At 40.6% G+C, this 27,238-nt stretch overlaps 2 protein-coding genes and 1 pseudogene across 2 annotated transcripts in view; all 3 read right to left on the bottom strand.

The window, feature by feature from the left end:
• HS6ST3 (heparan sulfate 6-O-sulfotransferase 3) overlaps positions 1–27,238 on the bottom strand; it is a 657,142-nt gene that overhangs the window by 168,870 nt on the left and 461,034 nt on the right. The window lies entirely within an intron of this gene.
• LOC116743126 (guanine nucleotide-binding protein G(I)/G(S)/G(O) subunit gamma-5-like) lies at positions 17,489–17,689 on the bottom strand. The gene has a single exon (XM_032611382.1). It carries the CDS (start codon positions 17,687–17,689, stop codon positions 17,489–17,491), a length of 201 nt encoding a protein of 66 aa, XP_032467273.1.
• LOC116743125 lies at positions 25,109–25,922 on the bottom strand (annotated as a pseudogene).

Here is a 27,238-nt window from a genome sequence, read left to right as displayed (position 1 = left end):
CCAATCTGTACAAGGTCCCTTCTATAATTCACTCTGACAGCATCCTATTCTCTTTCTTCATAAAACTTTTCACAATGTGAAATTATAATTCTGGGTCTGAAGACAGACAAGTGGATAATATAAGTAGTGTGAGCAACCTGTTCTTGTTTGCCTGAGCCTTTCCTGGGGTTGACACTGATAGTCCCAAGCACTGGAATTCTCTTAGTCCTGAGAAAATCCGGGTGGTTGGTCACACTAAGAAATAAATAAGCTACAAGTGTTAGCTCACTGACGCCACACAACTAGGCGTTCCCTTCGTAAGTCATAAGAGCTATCACCCAGGAGATAAGTGTGCTGCAGGCAACCTTCTTTCCCCCAACAGCCCTAAGTGTCTTATAAACCACAGGAGGGTCTCTGTTTACCCACTACAAGGCACCCTTCTCAGTCACCATGGAAACACCATACAGAAACTAAACAAAGATGAGATTTTTAACCCAGCCTTTGAAAAAAAAAAAAAGAGGCTCTCCAAGAAAGCACTACCATTTTGGAAGGAAGGGAGATTGCATTATTGTTTCTTTACTTGTTTATTCTGCTTCTTTCCAGAAGCTATTTACTCCATAAGAGCAGGGGACTCACATTTTCACTCACCATCAAACATTCAGCATCTAGCAAATGCCTGACATCTGGTGCATATCCAATAAATATTTGAGCCAGTGATCATGTAACTTCTAAGTCTTGCTCTTAATCACCATCTATTGCCTGCCTTGATTTAATACTTTAATTTTCCTGCCTTAATAGAAATACAAACTAACAGTGTGAACTATTCACAACATCGCAGGCATGATGTTATCCTAGTAAATTGACAGAATAAGCTTTTGAGGTAATTATCCCCATTTTCCAGATGAAGGAACTGAGGATAAGAGAGATGAAAGAACCGGTCCAAGACCTCAAAGTTAATCTGTATTTGTTCCACAAATGTGTGCTATAATTTCTCAATTCTATCATCTTTCTGGCAAGAAATATTTCTGTACCCACACAATGGAAAACACAGAATATCAGGTGTTTGATATATGCTTCTTTTTTTTTTTTTTTTTGCTGTACGCGGGCCTCTCACCGTTGTGGCCTCTCCCGTTGCGGAGCACAGGCTCCGGACGTGCAGGCTCGGCGGCCATGGCTCACGGGCCCAGCCGCTCCACGGCATGTGGGATCTTCCCGGACCGGGGTACGAACCCGTGTCCCCTGCATCGGCAGGCGGACTCTCAACCACTGCGCCACCAGGGAAGCCCTATGCTTCTTATAGAGACCACTTCTCCATGCCTCCAATATTGTTTATCATACCAATCTGGTAAGCTAAACAGTTTTCATATCTGACATAAAGGCAGTCCCAGCCGGGCCCCTCTTCTATTAATAAAGTGCAAATTGACACAAAGTTATGTAAGGCTACAGTAGTTGTAATAATAACCTCTGAATGCATTAAGCACTGGCAAATTTTGAGTCCACCATCATAACTTGCCAAAATTTTTTTCTTCTTCTAGTTTTTAGGAGGCAACCAAAAAATGCAATTTCATTCATTATTTTATTTTATTTTACTGTTCATAACCAATATGGCTCTAAAACCTCTCCTTTCTTCTTCTCTTTTAAAGAGAATCCTCCAGTGTACATGCATGCTATTTAAACTAAGCTCCCTAAAGCTGAATATAATTTATCTTCAAACAGCAGAGAAGGAGGGCAGAAATCTTCAAATATATATAAATTCATAACCAGCTTCTATCGAACTCCTGCACTTGTCAACTTGTTTAGAACACAATTTTCCAAATGCCACTGCTTTCTGGGATTCAGGAGAGGGTAAGAGAGCTCTTTCATTTCACTAGATTTGTGTCAACTCCATCCTGAGTTTCTAGCAATAGGGCTTCTCAGAAAAATATGCTGAGCTTCCCTTCAGGTCTGGGATGCTGTGATTCTGGCATCGCAAAGCACCGAAAGTAAATAAAACGGTTCACATTGTGTTCCAGGCACAAGGGGGCCCAAGAGATAGGATGAGAAATCCAGCTGATGTGCCTAAGACCCTACCTCCAATTGCATGCTGTTGTTTTCTCAATATTCAGAGCTGCAGCCATGGCCAAATTACACACTTGGAGCCAAATTCTCCCCTCGGTTCTGCGTACGCAACTTCATCCAAAGTCGCCAGGTGCAGAGCGCGTATCTGAAAGTGACATTTGGCGATAGCGCCATGGAGTTCTCTTATCTGGCACATACTAACTATGCAATAAGTGCGTTTCTACCAATTTCTGCACAAACGTGAGCCTGTTTGCTACTCTCAGATGGCAGTGCTTGCTGTACCATTTCCTCACTTTTTAAAGATTTTTGTGTTTTGCCAGTCAGGAACACATTTTGCAAGTCCCTGGCAAACACAAGTGTACTTTCTTCTTGGCTTCAACACTTGAGGAAGCCAGATGAAAGGAACAGCTCGCAGGGAAAGCTTTGGATTTCATCAGTCCATCAATGAAGTAGTCCTCTGCCTCTCAGTCAGGTTTTTAAGGGATTGTGTTTCCTTAACTGAAGAAGTAAAAGTGCAGAAGAGGATAAGTGAAGAAAAGAGTTAAAGGTTTGCCTCATTTGAGGAGTATTTTTAGATCCTTCCCTCTACTCTCCCCCGCCCAGGCTAAGTTGGCGGGTTCCACATCCCATGTGCATCTCATATCTTACTGTGTGTGTGTGTGGATTTGCTAGGTATTGTCTGATGCGGGCTCTCTTGAGTCAGAGCCAATATCATGTTTATCTCCATATTTCTAGCCTAGAGCAAGGAGTCTGGCAGTCAGGTCAAGACACATTTATTGTCCACCTACTCTGTGCTAGGCACCGAGCCTCCTCCAGAGATAGAATGTCCTCCCCTTGAGGAACTTAGAGTCTAGTCGGGACATGCATGCACCAGCATAACATTTATGCACAAGCCAACTAGAGGTTACATCGAGTATGACCAAGATGCCAAAGGGAACACAGCAGATGGGTTCGTAATCCTGGTGGTATAGTCAAGAGGACCGCTGGGAGAAGACTGTGCCAGGGCTGAGCCCTGAAAAGAAATAGGAATTAAGTCAAGAACTAGCAGGGAGGGGAGGGAGTTCCAGGCATGGGTAGCAGCATGAACAGAGGCAAGAGGGCATAGAACGCTATGCAGTTGGCCCTGCAAACTTCAAGGCCCAGGCTGGGAATAGCAGGCCATTAAGACCAGAGAGGTGGGCAGTATCCAGGTAACCAAGGATTGATTTTAACCTTATCATTTTTGAGAAAGTAGATATTGAAAGAGTTCAACCCTAAGGGAAACAGGCTCATATCTATGCTTTAAACTGTTCAAACTGGGGAATTAATAAAGGGGCTGGCTTTTCTTTGTGAAAGATTGAAAACAAAGAGCTCAGCTGGGAGGCAATTTTAATCATCTTGGTGAAAGACCATGGGAGCCTGTATTAGGGCTGAGAGTAAGGCTGCGCAAGAACTATTGAAAAGGCAGAATGGGAAGGACATTGTGCTGGGTTAGAGGCAGGAAGTGAGTGGCTTGAGGTACTCATTAGACCTTGAGATATATGAGCTTGAAGCTCAGGGAAGTGTCAGGGATTAAGATTAAACTATGTGACTCCTAATTTTATAGGAGCTGAAATTATCCTTGAAAGTAGATGAGATTTCCCATGAAGAGCTCTTGTTAAGAGAGAGACCCAGTAGCTGGGAATCTTTGGGGACAAACTATCATTTAAGGGGTGAGCTGGGGAGTGGGTGCCTCTGAAGGTGATGAGGGGACGTTTCAGAGACCTGCATGTGAGGCAAAGAGAGTGTGAGGCCCTGAAGGCTCAGGGACTTGCAAAATGTGTAGAGATTTTCATAGAAAAGGCAGAAAACAGTGTCAATGCCCCACTGTGGTGAAGTCAATATAGAGTCATGTCCAATAGCTTTGGCAATAAGGAAGTCTTTGAAGACCTTTTCTGTGTCAGAGACACACATGCATATTGTTTAGTAAATACATGAATGAATAAATGAATGAATGGATAAAACCAAGTTTTCAGAGACTCTCTTCCCTTAGGATAGAAAAAGTGAGGCTTAATTTTTAGGTGAAGGTTGATTTTCAAAGGAGCCCAAATCTCTAGCCTTAAAAACTCTTAATTAGTATTTGGCGACACAAAAGAAGTCATTCTGTTTCAAGCCTTTTCTAATTGACTTTTCTTCTCCATACCCTTTGCCGTGCATTTTAATAATGATAGATGGTAAAAGTATGAGATTAGATCACTCCCTAACACCATACACAAAAATAAGCTCAAAATGGATTAAAGACCTAAATGTAAGGCCAGAAACTATCAAACTTTTAGAGGAAAACATAGGCAGAACACTCTATGACATAAATCACAGCAAGATCCTTTTTGACCCACTTCCTAGAGAAGTGGAAATAAAAACAAAAATAAACAAATGGGACCTAATGAAACTTCAAAGCTTTTGCACGGCAAAGGAAACCATAAACAAGACCAAAAGACAACCCTCAGAATGGGAGAAAATATTTGCAAATGAAGCAACTGACAAAGGATTAATCTCCAAAATTTATAAGCAGCTCAATAACAAAAAAACAAACAACCCAATCCAAAAATGGGCAGAAGACCTAAATAGACATTTCTCCAAAGAAGATATACAGATTGCCAACAAACACGTGAAAGAATGCTCAACATCATTAATCATTAGAGAAATGCAAATCAAAACTACAATGAGATATCATCTCACACCAGTCAGAATGGCCATCATCAAAAAATCTAGAAACAATAAATGCTGGAGAGGGTGTGGAGAAAAGGGAACACTCTTGCACTGCTGGTGGGAATGTGAATTGGTACAGCCACTATGGAGAACAGTATGGAGGTTCCTTAAAAAACTACAAATAGAACTACCATACGACCCAGCAATCCCACTACTGGGCATATACCCTGAGAAAACTAAAATTCAAAAAGAGTCACGTACCAAAATGTTCATTGCGGCTCTATTTACAATAGTCCGGAGATGGAAACAACCTAAGTGCCCATCATCGGATGAATGGATAAAGAAGATGTGGCACATATATACAATGGAATATTACTCAGCCATAAAAAGAAACAAAATTGAGCTATTTGTAATGAGGTGGATGGACCTAGAGTCTGTCATACAGAGTGAAGTAAGTCAGAAAGAGAAAGACAAATACCGTATGCTAAGACATATATATGGAATTTAAGAAAAAAAATGTCATGAAGAACCTAGGGGTAAGACAGGAAAAAAGACACAGACCTACTAGAGAATGGACTTGAGGATATGGGGAGGGGGAAGGGTGAGCTGTGACAAAGTGCGAGAGAGGCATGGACATATATACACTACCAAACGTAAGGTAGATAGCTAGTGGGAAGCAGCCGCATAGCACAGGGAGATCAGCTCAGGTGCTTTGTGACTGCCTGGAGGGGTGGGATAGGGAGGGTGAGAGGGAGGGAGACGCAAGAGGGAAGAGATATGGGAACATATGTATATGTATAACTGATTCACTTTGTTATAAAGCAGAAACTAACACACCATTGTAAAGCAATTATACCCCAATAAAGATGTTAAAAAAAGTTTTATACAATTAAACTGTTCTAATACAAAAAAAAAATGATAGATGAAGCAAGTCTTAAGGTGGAAATGCAGAATCCAAGGAAACTCTCCCTTCATCACTTCCCACGAATAGGACCCACCTCCACATTTACACGTACACTTGGGGTCACAGGTCATCAGAGGTGTTTGGAAGCATGGAAAACTAGATGCCACAGGGTCAGAATTTTAACACCAGCCCTTTCTTGGAGCAGCCCATGTCTTGATTTGAAGTAATAGACTAATGGGCTTCAAAACTTTCTTCCACTTTAAAGTTTTCTTCTAGAGTCTTCACTCTCAAATGTTTTGGAGCATCCTAGATTCACTCAGTAAGTGTTCAACAAAGATTTTGGTTGCTAATTCAGGGCTTTGAGACGAAAAGTTTTATCCTTTAGCAAACAGAACTGTTTGCTGTTTGTTCCAGAACCTAGCTGAGATTTACTTTGCTTTCCGCAGTTGCTCTTCATTTCTGCTTTCCCTGTTTGTACATATGCCTTCACTTTATATTCCTGCCTCTCTCTCTGGACGTCTGAGAAACCCTGGTCCCTGCCAATGCACACACCCATGCTGACGGATCCATGGAATGGTACCAAAATCCACTCCTCCATATTTTGACTCACTGCAGAGAGGAGGCATACTGCCAACTTTGTAGCTTCCTGTGTTCGAAGAGTGACAGGAAAGCAAGATGAAGGAGTAAGAAAAGAAATAGAAGTGTGGTTACAGCTGATTAAAGTGTGGTCCCCAGCACAGTGAGAGGAGAAACACAAACAAATGACCTGGCTGATTTCACCATAAACACGCACATCTCCTTCACGTATTCCCAGATTTTTACATCTACTGATGTCTTGCCTGGTGTTTTCAGACGATGCACCATATGGACAGAGGCAATGTTTTCCTTAATCCTTAGTGTAGTGTACAGCCTGAACTATCAAAGTTCCACCACCAACACTAACAATAAAAAGAAATGGTATTGCCACTGCAAAACAGTGATTCGCTTTCGGTATGGAAGCTGCTAAGGGCAAGACTCCTGCGTACGTTACGTACTGTTCTCAGAGCTCAGCGGGCAGTGACTAAATGGCAAAACGAGGGAGCCCATCTTCTTTCACTGATATCATACATCTCAGCCCTTAATGATCATCTAAGTTCCCTGTGCTTCCGAGGGCTGGTGCTTCGGAACGGCTTTGCAAAGGTATTTTAAAAGATTTAATTGCAGGAAACAAGCAGGGTCTTGAAGTTCAGAAATCACGTTTTATTAGCTAATATTCTGGGGCCCCAAAGAAACAACGGTCCACCAGTTGATATTCTAGAAAGAAAAGAACTCTCTGTTAGGTTCAGTCAATGGGACAGTCCCTCACTCCTGTCTCCATAAACCTGAGCTCTAACTTGCATGGATTTTCAGTTACATCTCCACTGAATTTGTCAAATGGCAGCCCTTTCCACTCTGGTTTGGCATGCAGAGTCCCTTGGTTTTCTTTCAAGGAGATTTTCAGGAGTCCCAGAGTAGTGATTCTGACATCCTACCGTTGCAAGAAATGCTTAAGAAATATATAAAATCTCTACCAATGCGAATTAATTGCCTTTTTGAGAAATTTGCAATATTATCTGGATATATCTAGAAAAAAACCTTGAGTTCATGTTTAAGAAATAAGACGAACAACCCAAGAATACTGATGTTAGTTGCATTTTAGGAATTTTGCAGCATGTCTGGGATATCAGTAGATAACTGTAAGATGTTACAGACTAGAGCTGTGAACCAGTCCTTAATGATGACAAAATCTCCCAATAGAATTACTGGTAGTAAGGGTTGATGCAGAGAAAAAGAAAAATGGAATAAGTAGCTATTTCTTTTTCCAAATAAACAACATTGTTTACTCGTAGAACTTTCTTGTTTACCTCATTAAATTTTAAGGCTGTTGGATAAAGTCAGTGTCTTATGTTATCAGTCTTTGAGAATGAAATTTACAGCATTCATAGCTGTTATTTCATAATAAAAACATTTATTATTGCTACGCCCTTTGATCTAAATAGGGCCGTGGGCTGCTAAACCGTTATTTTTAGAAATAGAGAGGAATTAAAAGATGACACCCAGGCACAAAGGAAAGGAAAGGTCCATAATCTATGCGAGAATAAAAGCACTCTGAAGAAATGTTCGAGAAAAGATGAGCTGTTTTGTATACGCCTGACCCTGCCCTTGATACTAAAGGAGGCTGCCTGACATATTACCTCCACCTCACAGGTCCTTTGATTACAGCCCAATTCTGTAGACCTTTATTTCCTCAGAGGAAATTAGCAACAAGCTCTATCTCATAGGCATTTGCACTCGAATCGACATTTAAGAATACTAGAAACCATTGACTTCTAATTAGAATGGTGAGCTGCACTTCTAAAAAATGTAAAACTCAATAACGTGAATGTCATTCATATCCCTTATTCCAACAGGCACTATTAAAAAAAAAAAAGCCCATTTAGAGAGGACTTCCCATTTCTAAAAGTATGGCAGGCTGAATTTTCTGTTTACCTTTGAAAGCTCCCAAAATGAATGAAAAGAATCATTTTTAAAGCATAGCTTTTTTTAAAAACATCTTTATTGGAGTATAATTGCTTTACAATGGTGTGTTAGTTTCTGCTTTATAACGAAGTGAATCATTTATACATGTACATATATCCCCATATCTCCTCCCTCTTGTGTCTCCCTCAGCCATCTTGGAAGTCTTGAGGAAAAAAGGAACCCCAGATGAACTGAATCCCCAAAATGAAGTAAAAGCCAGACCCCAGAGAGGTAAGGTAGCATCAAAGCCTCGATTGTCTTGAGGGCATTGGCCAAACCTTGTGACCTTGACTCTCTTTTTGGATGGATTGTCAGGGCATAGCAGGTAAGAGATAAGAGTCAAGGTCTGCAAAGAAAAAATTTAATAGAGTCCTAAACAAAGCTGAGATTCCAAAGTGGAAGAGTAAATAATAAACAATCCTCAACCCAGGAAAGGAGAGTAAGGGAACTTAAAAGACAGTGCCTGCCATAACTTGACACGCGGTATGAGAAAAAATAAATCTCCCTGAGAATTCATCATCACAAGTCAATCCTTATGGACACTATGGAGTTTGTGACCCACATTTATGCTTTCTGTATGTATTGAAAAACCACAAGCATAGAATATAATTAAATATGCATCCAGGTTGGTAGTAAGCTTGGACAGCTTCTCTAGAGGAATTCAACATCAAGTTGGAGCTCTGATAGTTCTCACAGATAATTCTAAGGAAAACAAGGCAATCACAATAAAAAAAGATCACCACACACAAGGAAAAGCACACCAAGAATGAGAGATGGCAGAATCATCTACAAACTTCTCAGATACTGAACACATAATATTCTTACTATAAAAGAATTATGTTTAATATGATCTAAGAAATAAAAGATTCAGAAGCATGGAAAACAAGGTATTTTAAAAAACAAATCAATGATTAAAAGAATCCATTGGATTAAATTTTTTAAATGAAATTTAAAACTCAGTAAGATAAATTAGCAAATTCAACACAGCTGAAGAGAGAGAATGAATAAACTTAAAGATAAATCTGAAGTAATCAAACCAGAGAGAAAATTATTAAAAGTAGAAAAATGTTGAAAAGATATAGAGAAGATAGGCTGAGGTTTGGAGTACATCTAAATGGAGTTTCAGAGGGACCTAATGCATAAAATTGGGATAAGGAACTATTCAAAAAAATAATGACTAATACTCTCAACAATTTTTGGAAGATACTGAGCTCATATCCAAAGAGCTCAATGATTTCCAAGCAGACTAAATAAAAAGAGATTCACACCTTGTCATACTGAAAGTAAAATTATATAACAATAAAAATAAAGACCAGGGCTCCCCTGGTGGCGCAGTGGTTGAGAGTCTGCTTGCCGATGCAGGGGACACGGGTTCATGCCCCGGTCCGGGAGGATCCCACATGCCGCGGAGCAGCTGGGCCCGTGAGCCATGGCCGCTGAGCCTGCGCGTCCGGAGCCTGTGCTCCGCAACGGGAGAGGCCACAACAGCGAGAGGCTGGCGTACCGCAAAAAAATAAAATAATAAAAAATAAAGACCAGATATTTAAAGGAAGTAGAGGAAAAAAAGAATATCATTTATAAAGGAACAATTATACTGATGACTGACTTCTCAGCACAGCAACAGATACCAGAAGATATAATGCAATACATTGAGACAAAACAACTATCACTCTAGAATTTCACATGCAGTACAACTAACCTTCAAGAAGAAAGACAAGAGCATTTTAGAAAAGTAAAATCTGTAAGTATTCATCATATACATGCTATCCCTAACTGAAACTCTAACGGATATGTTTCAGGAAGGAAGAAAATTAGTCCAGATGGAAAGTCTAAAATACAAGATAGGATTCTGAGCAAAGATATTAGTAAATATATGATAAAGACAAACATTGATATACAGAACAGTTTATTGGTGAATATTAAAAAATATAGAAATAATAAGTGGAAAAGAACAGTATGTAAGTTGAGAGGGTGGTGATGAAACCTAAGACATTCAAAGGTTTTTGTACCATTTGAGATGAGAGTAAGGTTATTATTAATTTTAAACTGTGCTAATTAAGCATGTTAAAATATCTACAGTAGCCACTAAAAAAAAAAGCACAGAGAGTAAACATCAAAAATAAGTACAGAGATAAAGTTCAAAAGGAAGCAAGATATTAGGGAAAAATGTTAAATAAATCAAGACGTAAATTGAACAAGAAAAGGTAAAATAAAATTCCAAAGAAATAACCTAGTCAGTACTTTTTTAAGATTATTAGAGTAGGCATACACACGATCATTATATAAATACACACACACACACACACACACACACATTCTAACAGCTGAGGATGCAAAAGGATTAGTTATGTCAAATACTAACTGAAAATATCACAAAGAGAATAGATTTTAAGGTGGAAAAAGTATAAGCAGAGATAAATAAGGTCTCTTCCTAATGATGAAAAGTTTAACTTACCAGTCAGTTATAACAATTTTAGACTTATGTGAAACATACTAATGTATCTTGAATTACGTACATTGAAAATTTACAGGTGCATAAGGAGAAACTGAAAAATTCACAGGATATTGGAATCCTTTAATACCATCTCTCATAAATTGTTAGCTCCAGTAAACAAAAAATACCGGTAAGGAGATGAAGGTTTGGACAGCATAAACTTGATTTAAATGGACATATATAATATAGAACACTGCGTCAAACAACTTCAGAATATACCATCCTTTTAAGAACACATGAGCTATTTTTGAAAATCGTCCACATAAGAGGCCATAAAATGGGACATCCCTGGTGGCATAGTGGTTAAGAATCCGCCTGCCAATGCAGGGGACACGGGTTCAAGCCCTGGTCCGAGAAGATCCCACATGCCACAGAGCAACTAAGCCCGTGCACCACAACTGCTAAGCCTGTGCTCTAGAGCCTGCAAGCCACAACTACTGAAGCCCACGTGCCTAGAGCCCATGCTCCGCAACAAGAGAAGCCACCGCAATGAGAAGCCTGTGCACCGCAACGAAGAGTAGCCCCCGCTCGCCGCAACTAGAGAAAAGCCTGCGGGCAGCAACAAGACCCAACGCAGCCAAGAATAATTTTTTAAAATAAATAATTGATTTAAAAAATGCTTTAAAAAAAGAGGCCATAAAATACATCTCAATATATTTCAAAAGTTGGTATCATATAGATCATATTCTATAACATAAATTAAGTTAAAAATCAAAAACAAAAAGATGTCTAGAACAAGAGCTGTATTTGGAAATAAAACACATGCTTCTGAGAAACACGTGGATCAAAGAAGAAATCATGATGGAAAATTTTAAATACATCGCTGAATAATAATTAAAGTACACACACACACACACACACACACACACACACACACACACACAATGGAATACTCCTCAGCCATAGAAAAGAATGAAATTTTGCCATTTGCAACAACATGGATGGACTTGGAGGGCATCATGCTTAGTGGAATGTCAGACAGAGAAAGATAAATACTGTATGATATCACTTATATGTGAAATCTAAAAAATAAAACAAACTAGTGAATATAACAAAAGAGAAGCAGACTCACAGATATAGAGAACAAGCTAGTGGTTACCAGTGGGGAGGGGAAGGGGGGAGGTGCAATACAGGGGTAGGGGATAAAGAGGTACAGATTTTTATGTATAAAATAAGCTACGAAGATATTGTACAAAACAGGGTATACGCCAAGATTTTATAATAACTATAAATGGAATCTAACTTTTAAAAATTGTGAATCACTATATTGTATGAAACTTTCATAACAGTACTGCTGGGAAGGTAAACTGGTATAGTCATTTCAGTAAATGATTTGTTACACCTTGTGAAGCTGGACATGTGCATGCCTTAAAGCCAGCAATTCTATTCCTTAATATAGACCCAAAGAACCTTCTGTACACATGCACCAAAATACTGGTTCGAAAGTGTCCACAGACCCATCGTTTGATGGAAACAACCTAACATAAATTAACAACAGAAAACCAAAAATTGTGTTATAGTCATTCAATAGTATATGTTTGCATAAATAAATAATACAGCAGCTGCCTACACCAGCATGAGTGAATATTAAAAGCAATACTGACGAAACAAAAGCAAATTAGAAAAATATTGTATAATTCTATTTATATAAAATCCAAAACCAAGCAAAACTAAAAGAAATGTATTGCCTATGTTTACATATATGTGTGGAGGTGTAAAGAAACCCAATGGTATTAATAAATACAAAAATCAGCAGTGTTACCTCTGAAAGAAGTATGAGTTCTGAGATAAGTAGAGAGGGCTTCTAAGGAACTGATACTATATTATTATTATTTTTGCCTACTGTAGTTTTTTTTAACACCTTTATTGGAGTATAATTGCTTTACAATGCTGTGTTAGTTTCTGCTGTATAACAAAGTGAATCAGCTATATGTATACATGTATCCCCCTATCCCCTCCTTCTTGCATCTCCCTCCCACCCTCCCTATCCCACCCCTCTAGGTGGTCACACAGCACCGAGCTGATCTCCCTGTGCGATGCAGCTGCTTCCCATTAGCTACCTATTTTACATTTGGTAGTGTATATATGTCAATGCTACTCTCTCACTTCGTCCCAGCTTACCCTTCCCCATCCCCGGATCCTCAAGTCCATTCTCTATGTCTGCGTCTTTATTCCAAGCTAGGTAATGGTACACAGTTTTTTATCTCCTTATTATTCTTTAAGCTGTATATATATGTATATATATGTGTGTGGGGGTGTATACATATATCCATATACATTATGCATGTATGTCTATATATTACATTCTTTTTATATCTGATCTATTTCAACAGTCAGAAAAAATATTTCACCAATAATAACACATCACAAAAAAAGCCAACTCTTCTGTTTTTCAGGTACCTAACAAAATTTGACCTAAGATAAATACTTAGTGGAGGTGTGGTCTTTCCAATTTAAAAAAATGATAATTATGTGGTCTCCACAAGCCCCGGGCTGTTTCCTGTCACGGAACAAATAGTACTAAATAAATGTTTGTTTAATTGAACTAAATTAAAATGTGTATAATACAAGGGGCAAATGTGTGCCATCAGCTATTTTGAATTGTCCATCTCAGCCTTTCTTTGTAACAGAGCTCCAAATTTCACTGTATACTTATCCCTCAACCACACAATCTATATGCTACTGGAGAAAGTGACCCCACTCTTAGCAACCAAGGTGGACTCTGATTGGCTTAAGTTATTTAGTATCTTCCAATTCTTGACAACAGTGTTTGGTTCAAAACAGTTAACAAAATATGAGCCAATGAGAGACAAGAAATGAGATACAACAAAATATTTATGAGAGGTTCGGGGTGTGTGTGTGTGTGTGTGTGTGTGTGTGTGTGTGTGTGTGTGTGATTTGGGTGGGGGGGTGAGGGATCCTCCTAGGTCTTCTGAAAGATACTCAGAGAGGCACTCGCTGTGTTTATTGAACATATGAACAAGACTGGCAACCCATCCCTGCCCCGAGAAGCTGCTAGAGCCACCTATGTGGCATCTGAGGAGCTAGCCTTAAATGAAGCCCCAGGTAGGTCAGGGCCAGCCATTCTGGTAATATGGTTGACTAGGTAACCTAGAGCACTTGCTACAGAACACTTAGAAATGCCAAATAAAATACAACAAACGTCCTTTTAAGTGCATGGCTGAGCCCAAAAGAAAGTAAGGGAAATCTCTCAGCCAGGCCAGTTGATGAGAGTAGAGTCACCTTCCCCAGCATATGTAGGCTGCATAGGTGAGAAATGAAAATCCAAATGAAAAATAAAGTGGGAACTGAAGACCAGAGCAGGAAGGGTAGACTGGACAAGGGGCAGAGATTGGTTGCCACTTTCTATAACCAAGAAGCTTGAATTTTATAGCCCATGTGGGGACAGGAGATGGTGGCTTAGGTCTGCAAAAAGTCAGAGAGCTGCAACTGGGACCATGTGTAAAGTTTAAGGCCTAACCCTCAGAAAAATGGTGGATTAAACATATATATGTCCTCATCCCCTGTGAAAAAAAAAATACACACACACACTCACACACACATACCAACAGCACAGGGTGATATACTGGTGAATGAAGGTTTATACAGTGTTTGTAAAAGTTTCCTCCGAGAATATATACTCACAAATGTGCTCTCACATAGATTTGGAGTCTGCATCTTTCCTACACCATGATAGAGGAACCTACAACCTGAAAATTTAACATACAATATTCCTGCCAGTAATTCTCCTGAGATTCATGCCTCCCACCTCCACCCTAATGCTTAACCCAGGAGGCACGAGATTCCAACAAATAAACTCCTAAGAAAAATAAGTTCACCACCCAAAATTACCAAATAACCCCCCCCAAAATTCATCATGTAAAAGTCAACAGATATATAGAAACAGATGTCTGAAAATGGATTTCAGATAATAGGACTACAAGATATAGAATAAAAATTTAGTATATTTTAAATTATTGAGGACATAAAAAGAGAAATTAAAAATATCTTAAAATTATGAGCACTATCACAAAGCCAGGGAGATTTGAAAAATGACCACCTGGAATTTCCAGGAGTAAAATAATTGAAATATAAAACCCAAAAGACAGATTAACAGCTAAATAAGACCTAGATGAAGACAAAATCAGTGAACTAAAATATAGAGATAATAAAATTATTAATAAAGCAGGACTAAAAAAAAGTATAAAATATGAAAGTCATGAAAGATAGAATATGAAAGACAACATTTATTCAAGTTCCAAAAGAGCTATATATTTAAGATGTGGGCAGACTATACAGAGACCAATGGGAAGAGAGAGAAATAAGATATTTGGTGATTTTAAAAAGATGCTTGATCAAACCTTGCCTGAAGCCCTTTCCATTCCTCAGCTTTTATATTGTTAGCCTATACATTATTTAAATTATTTAATCCCATTTATGTTGAGCATTTTGTTCTTTGCAAGCTAAGTTTTCCTAGCTGATATTGGAAGTAAGAAAATAAAGATTAGACTAAGGAAGTTTTTTTAAAAAGTACCTGACCATTAAGCATCTGGAAAAATAGACTCAGACAAATCCAGCTAAAAGTTAACAGGGAACAACACTTCTCCCATATTGCAGCTGTAAAGTATCATAACGATCACCTCTTCGGGTGACTACTGCTTTTTTACTAAGATGCTTTGGTTTCTAAAATCATTAACTATCAAAAACTTTGTTAGAAATTATATCAGTAAAAATGAAACATCCCACTCTTGCCTAGAGGATTTAAGCCACTCTGACAAAGAGGCAGCCTCAATTTCCAACCCAAGTGCAGAGCTTCTAATAAGGGGTTTCTGGATACAATATTCCACATTTATCTTAACTTTGTAGTTCCCAAGGAAACAGGACCTTAGATCCACTTCACAGTCCAGAGTTGATGTTAAACCCTTCGCATACAGCCCAGCTTTTCTCTGAGCCTATCCAAACACTGCTTTATTTAAATTTAACCTAAACTCCATTATCCTTCAAAATCCTGGGCTTCCCTGGTGGCGCAGTGGTTAAGAATCTGCCTGCCAATGCAGCGGACACGGGTTCGAGTCCTGGTCCGGAAAGATCCCACATGCCGCAGAGCAGCTGGGCCCCTGCGCCACAACTACTGAGCCTGTGCTCTAGAGTCCGCGAGCCACAACTACTGAAGCCCACGCGCCTGGAGCCCATGCTCTGCAGTGGAGAGGCCACCACAGTGAGAAGCCCACACGCCGCAACGAAGGGTAGCCCCCGCTCACTGCAACTAGAGAAAGCCCGTGCGCAGCAACAAAGACCCAAGGCAGCCAAAAATAAATAAATAAATTTATTTTTAAAAATCCTATAATAACCTCTGTCTTTTCCTTTATTTGGTGAGATGCCCCACAGTTCCCCTGGCATGCAGTCTCCCTCACTGCAATGGTGCAATAGAACTGACTTTGCTGAATAAAAGGTCATTTCTGGTGATCTTAGGCTGATTAAGCTAGGCCAGGAGACAGGGTGAAGCAAACCAAATAAACCAAAATATAAAATTTTGTTTTTAGCATTTGCCTAAAGATAGTCATATAGAGAGGAATGGAAAAGAGAGGAACAGAAAAGGTAAATGCTGGTTAGAATCATTTGGTTGGACTGAAACTAGAGAGGGTTTTCACTGATGATAGCTTCTTGGAGAAGGCCAGCCTTGAAGAGAGAGAGAGAAAGAAGTTGCTTCATGTTCCATTAAGAACATGGAACTAGTGGCACAAGTGCTTAAAGAAAAAAAGCCCCTTTGCTTCTCTTTGCAGCTGCACATACCCTTCCAGACCGGGACACTTCCTTGTTCCATGCGGGCGGCCCACGGGGCTCCCAGAAAATTGAGTGCAGCCTAAAACAAGTGCCAAAGCACACTCTGGGATCCAGCTGCCTCCCAGGTCTAGGGCTGAGCTCCTGGGCTGTATTTTCATCAGTGAACTGGCAGTCATAAATGTCAAGCCCTGATCAGCATAATCCCCTTAGCTCTTCCAGCTTAGTTCACGGCAAGGAAAGGTGGCATCAAGAAGATTTCCTATTTTGGAAAAAAAAAAATTGCTGAACTTGGGCTGGCATAATATTAGCAGTGCTAACATTCTATATGGCTTTTATCTCCAGTAAGTTCGAGATTACTTAAGCATTTGTGGGAATCAGATTTCTTTGTAATCAAGACAAAGCACAACATTTTGGTACCTTCTCTGATTGCTAAGGATGGCTGTTTTTCAGGTGGAGGAACTAAGGAGAACATATCTGGTGTAATGCTGCAGTAAAAATAAATTAAAAAGTGAAGCATCATGAAGATGTAGCTCTCTGGTAGCCTCTGTTTCAAGAAACCCCTGCTACCCCTCTTGCCTTCTTCAGGTCCTATGGTTTCAACCTTGAAAAATAAAGGTCACCCCTATCCCCACAATGCCTAGGTAGGCAGCTCAGAGTGCCTGGAACTCAGAGTATTTGTACAAGTAAACACAGAGGAAAACTACACAAAAACAAAACACAGCTGCATTTTTAATAGCTTGAAAACTCTTCTACCCCTAACTAGTTCAAATTTAGATTACTGTAGCCTCCTGGGCTCTCCCAGTTCATGTGTATCCTTTTCTTGTTTTCTTTTTTATACTAAGTATTTTATTGCTGCCAGTGTATATAAAACAATTACCCTTGTGAAACAGAAATTCATGAATATTCAGAGACGTAGATGTTAAGGACTGACAAAAGTACAAGTTTGTATAGTGTGGCACGTGTGATAGAGACAGGCTTTTGTACTGGCTTCAAATTCAGCTTCCCTTTGAATATTCACCGGTTTATGAAAAGTGGTTTAGAAAATCTTGCAAAGATTCATTTTATTACAAAAAGGAACAGACTTTCTGGGGTCTGAAGGGATTTGAAGATACTCCAGTCAGCAGCGGGTTATGTTGAACATTCTGCTGACAGAATTGTTTCAAATCTGCAGCTGCCTGGGAAACCTTCACAGGGTTGAACCCAGCCTCCAGCCGGGCCCGTTGAACCACGTTCTTCACAGCAGCGACGCTGGAAGGACCAGACATGGCGCACGCGACAGCTGGGCAGATCGGCACGCCCACGTGTATGCTTTCCTAAGCAATTTTTAATGCCAAATATGTTGATTTTCTTGACTAAAAGCATACTGAAGAAAAAGCATTATAAAGTGTGTGTGCGTGCGTGTGTGTGCATGCGTGTGCGTGTGTGTTGGGGGAGAAGTGTGTTGATTCTAAACTGAACACTGAGAGATTGTTCGAGGACACAAGTTTATTTTATAGCAATAGTTTCTGGCATTTTAAATAACTCGATAGGTCATGCATGGATACCCTCTATCCCCAATGGAAAGCATCATCACCAAATTCCATCAGCTTTGCAGAAGCTGAAAAGCTCACCTCACCTGCCAATCTCTACAGGCGTCAGCCTTGCATGAAAACATGACAGCCAGCATCTCAGAAAGGAAAGAGACCTGCCAATTCACCTACTTTGTATATTTCACAGACAGGAAATCTGAAAAGGTTTCAAGTCCCCAAAGTTTTGTTATTTATACTGATTCTGCCACTGACATGTTGCCGGGGCCTGCCACCTGTCAATTTTGTCCAACCTACCCAAAGAAGGAAGCTGGAAGGGTGCATGTGCCATTACTGTAGAATATGGGATATTAAAATAAAAAATATTCCAGCTCTTTGATTTCCTTTGATTTTGTGGGTAATACAATAACCAGAATGAGATAGCTGAAACCAATAAAATCTGATTTATAGCATTAAAGGCAATCTTTATAGCACTTATTTATGGTACATTACATCTAAAATCCAATTTCACAGGCTGCTGTTTGAAACTTTCTGTTCAATCATACATACACTACATACACTGTACCTCAGTGCCATAGAGTTAGATTATATAAATGTCTGTACCCCCAGAGGTATTAAAATTCGGTTACTACGGTGGTGAGTGAGCTTGACAATAATTTTCCTAACCAACTCTTCAACCAAAAAGATCCAGTCAGTACTTGATAAATACTGAAACTGCCAGCACTCCTATCATTAAACCAAAAAAAAAGAAAAAAAAGAAGAAAAGAAAAAAAAAATCACTGCTCAGATAACTCTATATTCTGGAACGAAATTAATTGAAAAGAAGTCGTATGGAAATGTGATAATTGGTGATGCTGAAGGATACTTGTGTTAACGTTGCGGGGTATATTTTCAAGCCAGTGAGCAAAAAGTACTTTCTTGCATGACATCATCAGTATTAAGAAAAGACACATGGCTAGGTCTATACATGCTACTTTGGAAATATAACCTGAAGTGTCTACATTCATACACTTGAATGTAGAAGGCTATATCCTGTTCAATTACTATAATCATTGTCAAAGAGAGGGCAAAGAACACATGCTGACTTTCAGAGAACTGTCATTTGAATCTTAAGCGACTTCCCATTGATTTAAAAAGGGTTTTATCGTAAAAAAAATTCAACTCTCCAAACACTTTGCTTGCCACACATTAGATAAACGTAAAGGGAGGCTGGGATCCTCACCTGATCTGATGAGCAAGGGAACTCCTGCTCTGTGAGCGATCACATCCCTCAGCACTGAAGTTTTGTTTCCTGAATACATTTCAGCCTCATTGTCATCCAGAAAGGTGTCCCACGCACCCATCACCTGGCTTATGTGCTATGCTGACAAGTCATTCGCGAATAAAATTCAGGACTCAAATATATCAATAAATGACAAAAAGTGGCAGAAACAGTGAATAGATTCAATACCCAAATAACTGCCAAGCATTGTCCTATGCCAGGAGTGCAATGGGATACTGTGGGGCTTGAAGCTAATACAATTTGAAGTCCTCCTTAAAGAAAAAGAATACCAACTTCAAAAATTAATATTATTTATAAGGGACTTGTACAAGTGAAAGCCAGACACCTAAGCCTCATTGGCGACAAAGTAAAAGTATTTCTGGATCTTGTTTTTCCCGTATCATTTCTGATCCTCACACAAGCCCAGCAAGGACAGCATTATTCTTCAGATGAGGACCTGAGGCTCAGATGCGTTGCCCCAGAGGACTCTGGTAGGGATCCGTTCACTGGGATGCAAGCTCAAGTTTGTCTCTCTTGAAACCCATGCATACTGCTGCGTTTCAGTTTAAGTTAATTGAGGTTTGGGTTGTTATCACCTGTAGTTCCCCGAGATGGGGTGGTGCTCTCGTTTTAGCCCCCAGAGAATTCTCTACAGCAAGGGAAGGCTTAAGCGTGAATCAGAGTCACCTGGAAGTCTTGTGCAGCCACAGATTGTGAGCCCCACCTCCAGGGTTTCTCAATCAGTAGGTCTGGGTGGGGTCTGAGAATTTCCCCGGTGATGTTGATGCTGTTCAGCCAGCACCATGCATTTAGCCGCTGACCTTGAGAAACTGAGCTAATTCCAGCATTCTGCCCATCTATCTTCTTCCTCCAGTGAAACCACAGTTACTGTAGTTCAGGGGTGCTTAACCAGCTCAGCTAAAATGGAGCTAAACCCCACCCCTTCATAAAAGATTTCAGCTGGACTATCAGTAGCTGAGTACAAAATAGGCTGAGAAGGAAAAATATTAGTGAAGAATTATGTTGGAAGAAAAGATAGTATTAAAATGCAATTCAACAATGAGAAACTCAGTATATTTAAATTAGCCTCACTATAGCACAATTTAAAACTGTTACGTAATGGTAGTTAAGGAAAACTCATATAAATACCCTAATTTTTCTGTAAAATAATAGAATCAATGAATATGGTGAGAAGCCAAGGAAAGAGAATCACCAGGTGGGGGGGGGGGGGGCGTGGAGCTAAGGGACTAAGGGCATGAAATGTCATTTGAAATTGAGTTAGTAGGGTTTAATCAAGGTATTTAAATGCATTCTACAATAGAGTACAACTTACATTCTGTATTTAAGTGATATTCAATATAATGATGATGGACTTTTATTACAGGAAAGCTATTCAGTGATGCTTATGAAACGACTGTAGACAAATTATCTCTATGACATACTACAAAAGTCACATCCATAAATTAGTTTGAGATGTGAGCACTAAGTATATTGAGGTTTGAAAGACTTTAGTTCACTCTGAACTCTTAATGACTCGAATATGTTTACAGAGAGAAAAGATGATCCTTTTGCCATTAGTATCTCGTGGATTATTCTGCAGTAAACAACCTGTGTATTTGCTCTTTGGTTGGAAGCCTAGGGGGCTCTTTGTTTATTCAACAAAGAATTATTGACACTTACTAGGTACCAAGGATACACAAATTAATAAGATACTTATTCAAAGAATTAGCCAACTACATTATCCTCTTTCTATTCTACTTGAAGAAAGGAAATAGAATTACTACAACTATCTAGTAATTCATCTCAGAGAAAGAAAAATAATTTGAGCTTTGGGTTTATGGACTTCTTCTGATCGGTGTGCAATCTATAAGAATGGATGGTCAGAGATTCCATAGTTTTCTCACATAGTGATCTTTGTATTGGATAAAAGACTAGTTTTTAAGAAATAATGTGAATATCGGCCCCTTATAATATTTTCTGCTTCCAGGAGCAGAGGTTCTTGGGCAGGGTTTGTGTGCAGTGGAGTTTACACAGGAATTGTTCAAAGAGTGGGAATTGATGGCGACTCTGATAATGAGAAGAAATTAAGAGTTTTTCCAAATAGGATCACAGATTTTCAGAAAAGGAATTTTCAGTGATTTTCTGAGGAGCTGGTAATAAAATTTGCCTTTGATCTAAAATGATATAAAAGAAAGTTCTGCATTTTCCTAGAAAATGTACCATCAGTGGCAATAAATCTTAGCTCTAACCTCCTGTCAATTATCTACCTTATGGATCAGTGCACAAGAAAACAACGAATTCCCAACAATGATCGTGGGATACAGATACCTTCACATAAGAGAGATTTCATAAGAAAATAAATATATGCTCTATAATATCAACATTTAATACCACTCTTGCTTTCTAAAAATGACTTCTATACATTTATTTTCCACTCCACATTTCACAGGCAGATGGTTGAAAAAAATACTCTTTAGCAAAAACAAAAAAAAACCCAAAACAAAAAAGCCAGCTTTTCTTCCCAGTGTCAACTGTATTTCTATTAATTTACAATATCTGAAAATAATTATTTTAATTCTCTTTAACGTTGTTAGCAGAAAAACAACAATTTTCGCGTAGTATAATTAGGGAAACAAAAAATTCCTATTAGCAGCAGATCACTTAAATGACACAACTGCCTCACCAAGTAAATTTCAGGTCACGTATCAAATGGCGCCACGGCCAACAGAAAACCAGCTTTTGGTACATTCCATCCGAGGAGATGCTGCCCATTTGCAGAATGCCTAGGATAACATGTCTAAATGCACTTCACAGGTGTCACAAGGTCTTAAAACTTTCACCCTTCACCGAAATCTTCTGATTCCTCTAATGGTTGTGTTTATTCTGCTTCATTGACTTTCAAGTTCACATCAAGTCTCAGAACTCTGAACTAGGAGAGACCATGGAGATGATTTAGTCTCTTCCCTTCCAAATCATCTTCACGTGTGATTAACTGAGACCCAAAAAATCTAGTGAGATGTCCAGTGTCTACGTCTGCGTGACGAAAGGGCCAAGATTGATCGAAACTCTGGTCACATGACTCACTGTCCATCAACGTTGCTCTCACTGTGCCATTTGATCAATGATCTTCACGGAGCCCTGACACCTTCTTTGGAATTACACGTTCTCAACAGCAATCTGAGTGCAATGCATTTGAAGAGCCAGCAAAAAGAGAAGCAGGAATTTGTACATGGAATTCTTGAAGTAGATACCCTTTGTCTAATCCACAGAACTATTACTAGGATCAAATAATATAATGTAGGTAAAGTGATAAAGTGACAGGCTTTGTACATCAGAAAGCATGATACCGATAAAAGGAATTTTCAAGATCGTAAAACCTAAGACGTTATTCTGTGAAAGTTTTGTAAAGAAAAACCTAGATGTCTTGCCCAAGATGTATGGAATACCACAAAATATCTATGCCAAATTGTACCCACAAATAAAATAACTGGATACATTTTAAAGATATATTATAAACAAATGTTAAGAATAATCTTATTACAAAAATGTATCTGAGATGGAAACAAATCTGAAATTCAGCAAAAATTTAACCAGTGTTTGTAGAACTTTGGTTGCTTTCTAAAACTGTAACAAAATGTCAATTCTCAGAGGAAGAAGTTAAAAATAAAACCATAATCTCACATTTTCATAATTAAAAGGAAATGCATTTTCAACTGCCTATAACATGATAACATCATTTCCTGTCAGCAATTTTTATACATATGCAGTTCTGAGCCTTCAAAATTCTTAAAGCTACTTATAGCGCTAATAAGAAATTGGATTCTCACAAATTAACAGACCTTTTTCCCCGTGAAAGACCAAATTGAACAAGGATTTACAACATGGGAAGTTTCTATTATTCATGCTTTTTTTCTCTCTGGGAAGCCTGTAACCCACTATCATCACCAATACCCACCCCGGATGTCACTCCCAGACCTGAGACAGCTTTGCAAATACTCGCTAGCCTCGTAAGACACCTAACTTCCTCTCCTCCACCGAGCCTTCCTTGTCACCTCTCTGTCTTTGCCTAGTTCTCCAAACACATAACTCTATGTTCCTGCTGTCCCCTGCTAATAATCTTTGTACTTACTTACTAGTCTATCACAGTTCCCCGAACTTTGAACTCCTTAGATGTAGGAGTACCTTACGGATCTGTGTACTCACAGCACGGCACAGTGCCCGGCACTTGTGATGATCAAGATAAGCTTGATTACTTTGATAAAGCTAACCTTCCTCATCAAACATCTTTTTATTGACTATTTCCCACAGTGAAATTAAAAAGAGGAACTTTTAGAGACAAGCTTTCTTTTGATTAATTTGCTCAACTCAGTATATGACCATAGAAAAGCAGTCAAGTATTGAATATTTAGTATTTACTGCTGAGTTTACAATAACAGTGTTCTAATAGAAAATGGCATCACGCAGGCAGATTTTAAAAAATCCAGAAAGCACACACACAAAAAGTTAAGTGTATTCTCAGAATAAATAGTATACGGTGATTGAACAGAAACAAACTTTCTGATTTTTATCTTTCTGTATTTCCACTGGTTTCTGAACACAGGAGAGATTCTGTACTACCACCTCAACGTAATGTGGTCAAAGTTTATTTATTCATTGAATACTGAGCCAGGCCACGTCCTAGGTACCAGCTCAACAGCAGACAAAACAAAGTCCCTGCTTTCAAAAGACAGCACAACTTAGTAGTGGTGAGGGATGCAGACCACCTGGGTTTGAGTTCAAGCTCCATCACATATGAGCTGTGACATCTTATGTAAGTTACTTAACCTCTCTGGGCTGTAATTTCCTAGTCTATAAAAATGGGAACAATATTACCTACGTCATGGGTTGTTATGAGTATTCAATGAGTTAATATTTGTAAAGTTCTTTAAAGAGTGCCTGGAATGTATGATATACGTAAATGCTTGACAACATTTCAAGGTGCTTCAATTCTACCCAAAAGAGACAGACACAAAACACATACATATGTAATTGGTCACATGGTGATTACTGCTGTGAAGACAGTAAGAGGGGCCAGGGAACAGAGGATGGAGGTCCTTGCTCGCTCATACAAGGTGGTCTCCCCCAGAAGGCCTCTCTAATAATGTGACTTTTGAGCAGAAACCTTAATAAGTGAGGAAGGAGCTCTGGAAATCTTGGAGGAGTGTCACAGGCAGAGGAACCAACTGAACTAGCTCTGAGGAGGAAGACAGCTTGGAGCATTGACAGAACCACAGGAGCCTAAGGAGAGGTGCTGAAGCAAAGCCAGTGAGGAGGAGAATGGCCAGGGGCCAGGTCAGAGCAGGAACAGAGAGAGGAACCCCGTCGGGCCTTGAAGGAGCTCACATTTTAACGAAAAATGACTGGAGGATTTAGAATGGAAGGGTAATGCTACTGGATTTTTTTTTTTTTTTTTTTTTTGGTACGTGGGCCTCTCACTGCTGTGGCCTCTCCCGTTGCGGAGCACAGGCTCCGGACGCGCAGGCTCAGTGGCCATTGGCCTGACAATCAGAGGAACCAAAAACAGCAGCCCGGGCAACAGTGAAGGTCCAGAAACCCACAAAGATGGGGGGAGTCAGAGAACCAAGTGGGCACTTTATTAACCTGGCAAAGGGGCAGCTGGGCAGACCGAGCAGCCCCCTGCCAGACCCTTCGCTGTGCTCAGGGGTCACTGATAGAGGCAGAGCCGCAGGGCCCAAGCCCTGGACACTAGGAGTCCAAGCTGGGCAAGGGCAAGGCTACGGGTGGGGCTGGAGTTGCCGAAAGCAGGCATCAAGTACCAGCCTGCCGCCCCTTCTGAGGCTGGGGGTGGGTCTGAAATGAGTCCCCTCTCCCGTTCCCCACTCACGCTCTTCCTGGAGTCAGGAAGCCATGAGTCCCACATCAGCTGTGGTCTGGAAGGTGATGCTGTCCCCCTGGCAACGGGGAGGCCAGGAAGGGCCAGAGCGCCAGACAATGACCCAGCGGGGCCCCAGGGCCGCCTGCAGGTTGCGGGAGGGGCCCAGGTCATAAGAGTGCCGCCCCGAGCCCACTCCCACGTGGTCTAGCCCCTCAGCAGCAAGATCCCACGGAAGAGCAGTCCAGCCGCGCACAGCGGTGCACACGCCACACACGTGTCGGTCACTAAGGCCAGCGCGAACGGCGCCGCAGACACTGCCTGCGAGGCAACGGGAGGAGGGCGGTGGTGTGCAGGGGTGTGTGGGCTCGCAGCAGGGCTGACGGGTCAGGGCCCAGCAGCGCACAGATGTGCAGCAGGACGCCTGCGGCGTGAAGCAGCAGACACACGCAGGGCCGGTAGTTGCGGAAGCGCACGCGGCGGCCCGGCGGGCGGCCGTGGTGGTCCCGGCGCAGGATGCAGCGGCGCCAGGCGGAGCAATGCCCGCCGCGCGGTGGCCTCCGGCTTTGGCACTGGTAGCAGTAAGCCCAGGCCTGGCCCTGACCACGGCCGGCCAGTATCACAGCCTGGATGCTGGGGTCCGAGCGCAGGAAGAGCCCCCCACGTTGCCCAGTAGGTTGAGCAGCTGGAAGGCTGCCGGCGCAAGCTGCAAGGTCCGGGCCAAGAGTCCCAGCGGGGGCGGCCCGGGACCCAGCACCAGCACGTAGGCCAGTTCCTGGCCCAAGACGCAGCCGCGCGGACGCCGCCTCCGCGCTCCCCACCGCCCAGGGCTGCCCCATGGCCTGGACCCACTAGCGGTGGATCCCGGGTACCCCGCCGCTTCCCGCTGCTGGATTTTGGTGGTAAACGGATCACCATGGCTGCTGTGTAGAGAAGAAACTCTAAGACGAGGAGTTAAGAGTAAACACAGGAGGATCAGTGAGGAAACAGCAGGCTAGGTGAGTGATGACGTATCTTGATGAAGATGGAGGGGAACATAAGATGTGGCCAGGTTCGGGTTATTTTCTAGGTTAGTCCCCAGCATTTCCTGACTGAGGGATGTTGGGTGAGAGAGAGAGGAGTCCAGGATGACCCCAAGATTTGGGGTCCAAGCTTCTGCAGGGATGAAGCTGCCACCGACCGAGATGCGCAAACTAAGGGGAAGCGCGATCCGTCATAGGTCAGATCATTTTCCTCCTCAGAAATCCTCAGTGGCCGCCGCTTACTTTGTAAAGTAAGTCCCCTGGGCCTTCCATTCAAGGTCCTGTTGCCACCACGTGCATTTCGTCCATGCTCTTTCTGCTCCAGCCAAGCTCGACCCATTGTCTGGTCCCCAAACCTTCACAACTGGATGACTGTTTCATGATACTCCCTTTCCTGGAAGTACTTCCTCTTCTTGTATGCCTAAGAAAAGGTCACTTAATCCTTCCGTGATTAACTTGGATTTCCAATTCTCTGATGAAGGCTTCTCTGGTATTTCTTGGCAGGTGGCTTTGGGCTTTGTACTTTTGTCACACATATTCCATTTCACCTTAAGCTATTTTATATAGTTGTTTGTTTCATCAAATAGACCGAAACCTCTTGGAAGGTAGAGATCATATCTTATTTATGTCAGTGGGTCTACAGTTCCTAACACACTGCTTGCATTAAATAAAAATATTTCTGTCCAAATGAAATTAACATGTGTATCACTTCAAATCTTTTGATCTGAAAACAATCAAGTGCTCTCTTTACAATATGTTAATCTTATCATTTTATTTTTCATTTCATCAAATGAAATGAAATGTCTATGTAAAAATTTCCCTTCATTTATAAAACATTGATAGGTAAATCAGAAAAAAAAAAGAAAGTTATAATGAAAGGGAGAATTGATGTGTCTCCGGTTTTTTGCTTTTGTTTTGAAGCCTGATACGTTTCTTTGGCTGATTATGAAGGTGATACCCTTGAGCTTTACATGATAAGGTTAAAAATGTCTCTATGATATCCCAGTATATAGTTCAGGCAATATGCCTTAAGATTTTCTTTCTCCCTTTTTTTTTTTTTTTTTTTTTTAGCACAGCTACAAGCTTCTCTGGGGAACCGGCTATAACACAAAGATTTGGTACTATCTGTCTCT

The sequence above is a fragment of the Phocoena sinus genome, chromosome 18 (genome assembly GCF_008692025.1).
Source record: "Phocoena sinus isolate mPhoSin1 chromosome 18, mPhoSin1.pri, whole genome shotgun sequence".
Taxonomy (NCBI): Eukaryota; Metazoa; Chordata; class Mammalia; order Artiodactyla; family Phocoenidae; genus Phocoena; species Phocoena sinus.
This window is presented reverse-complemented; position numbering and strand designations above follow the sequence as displayed.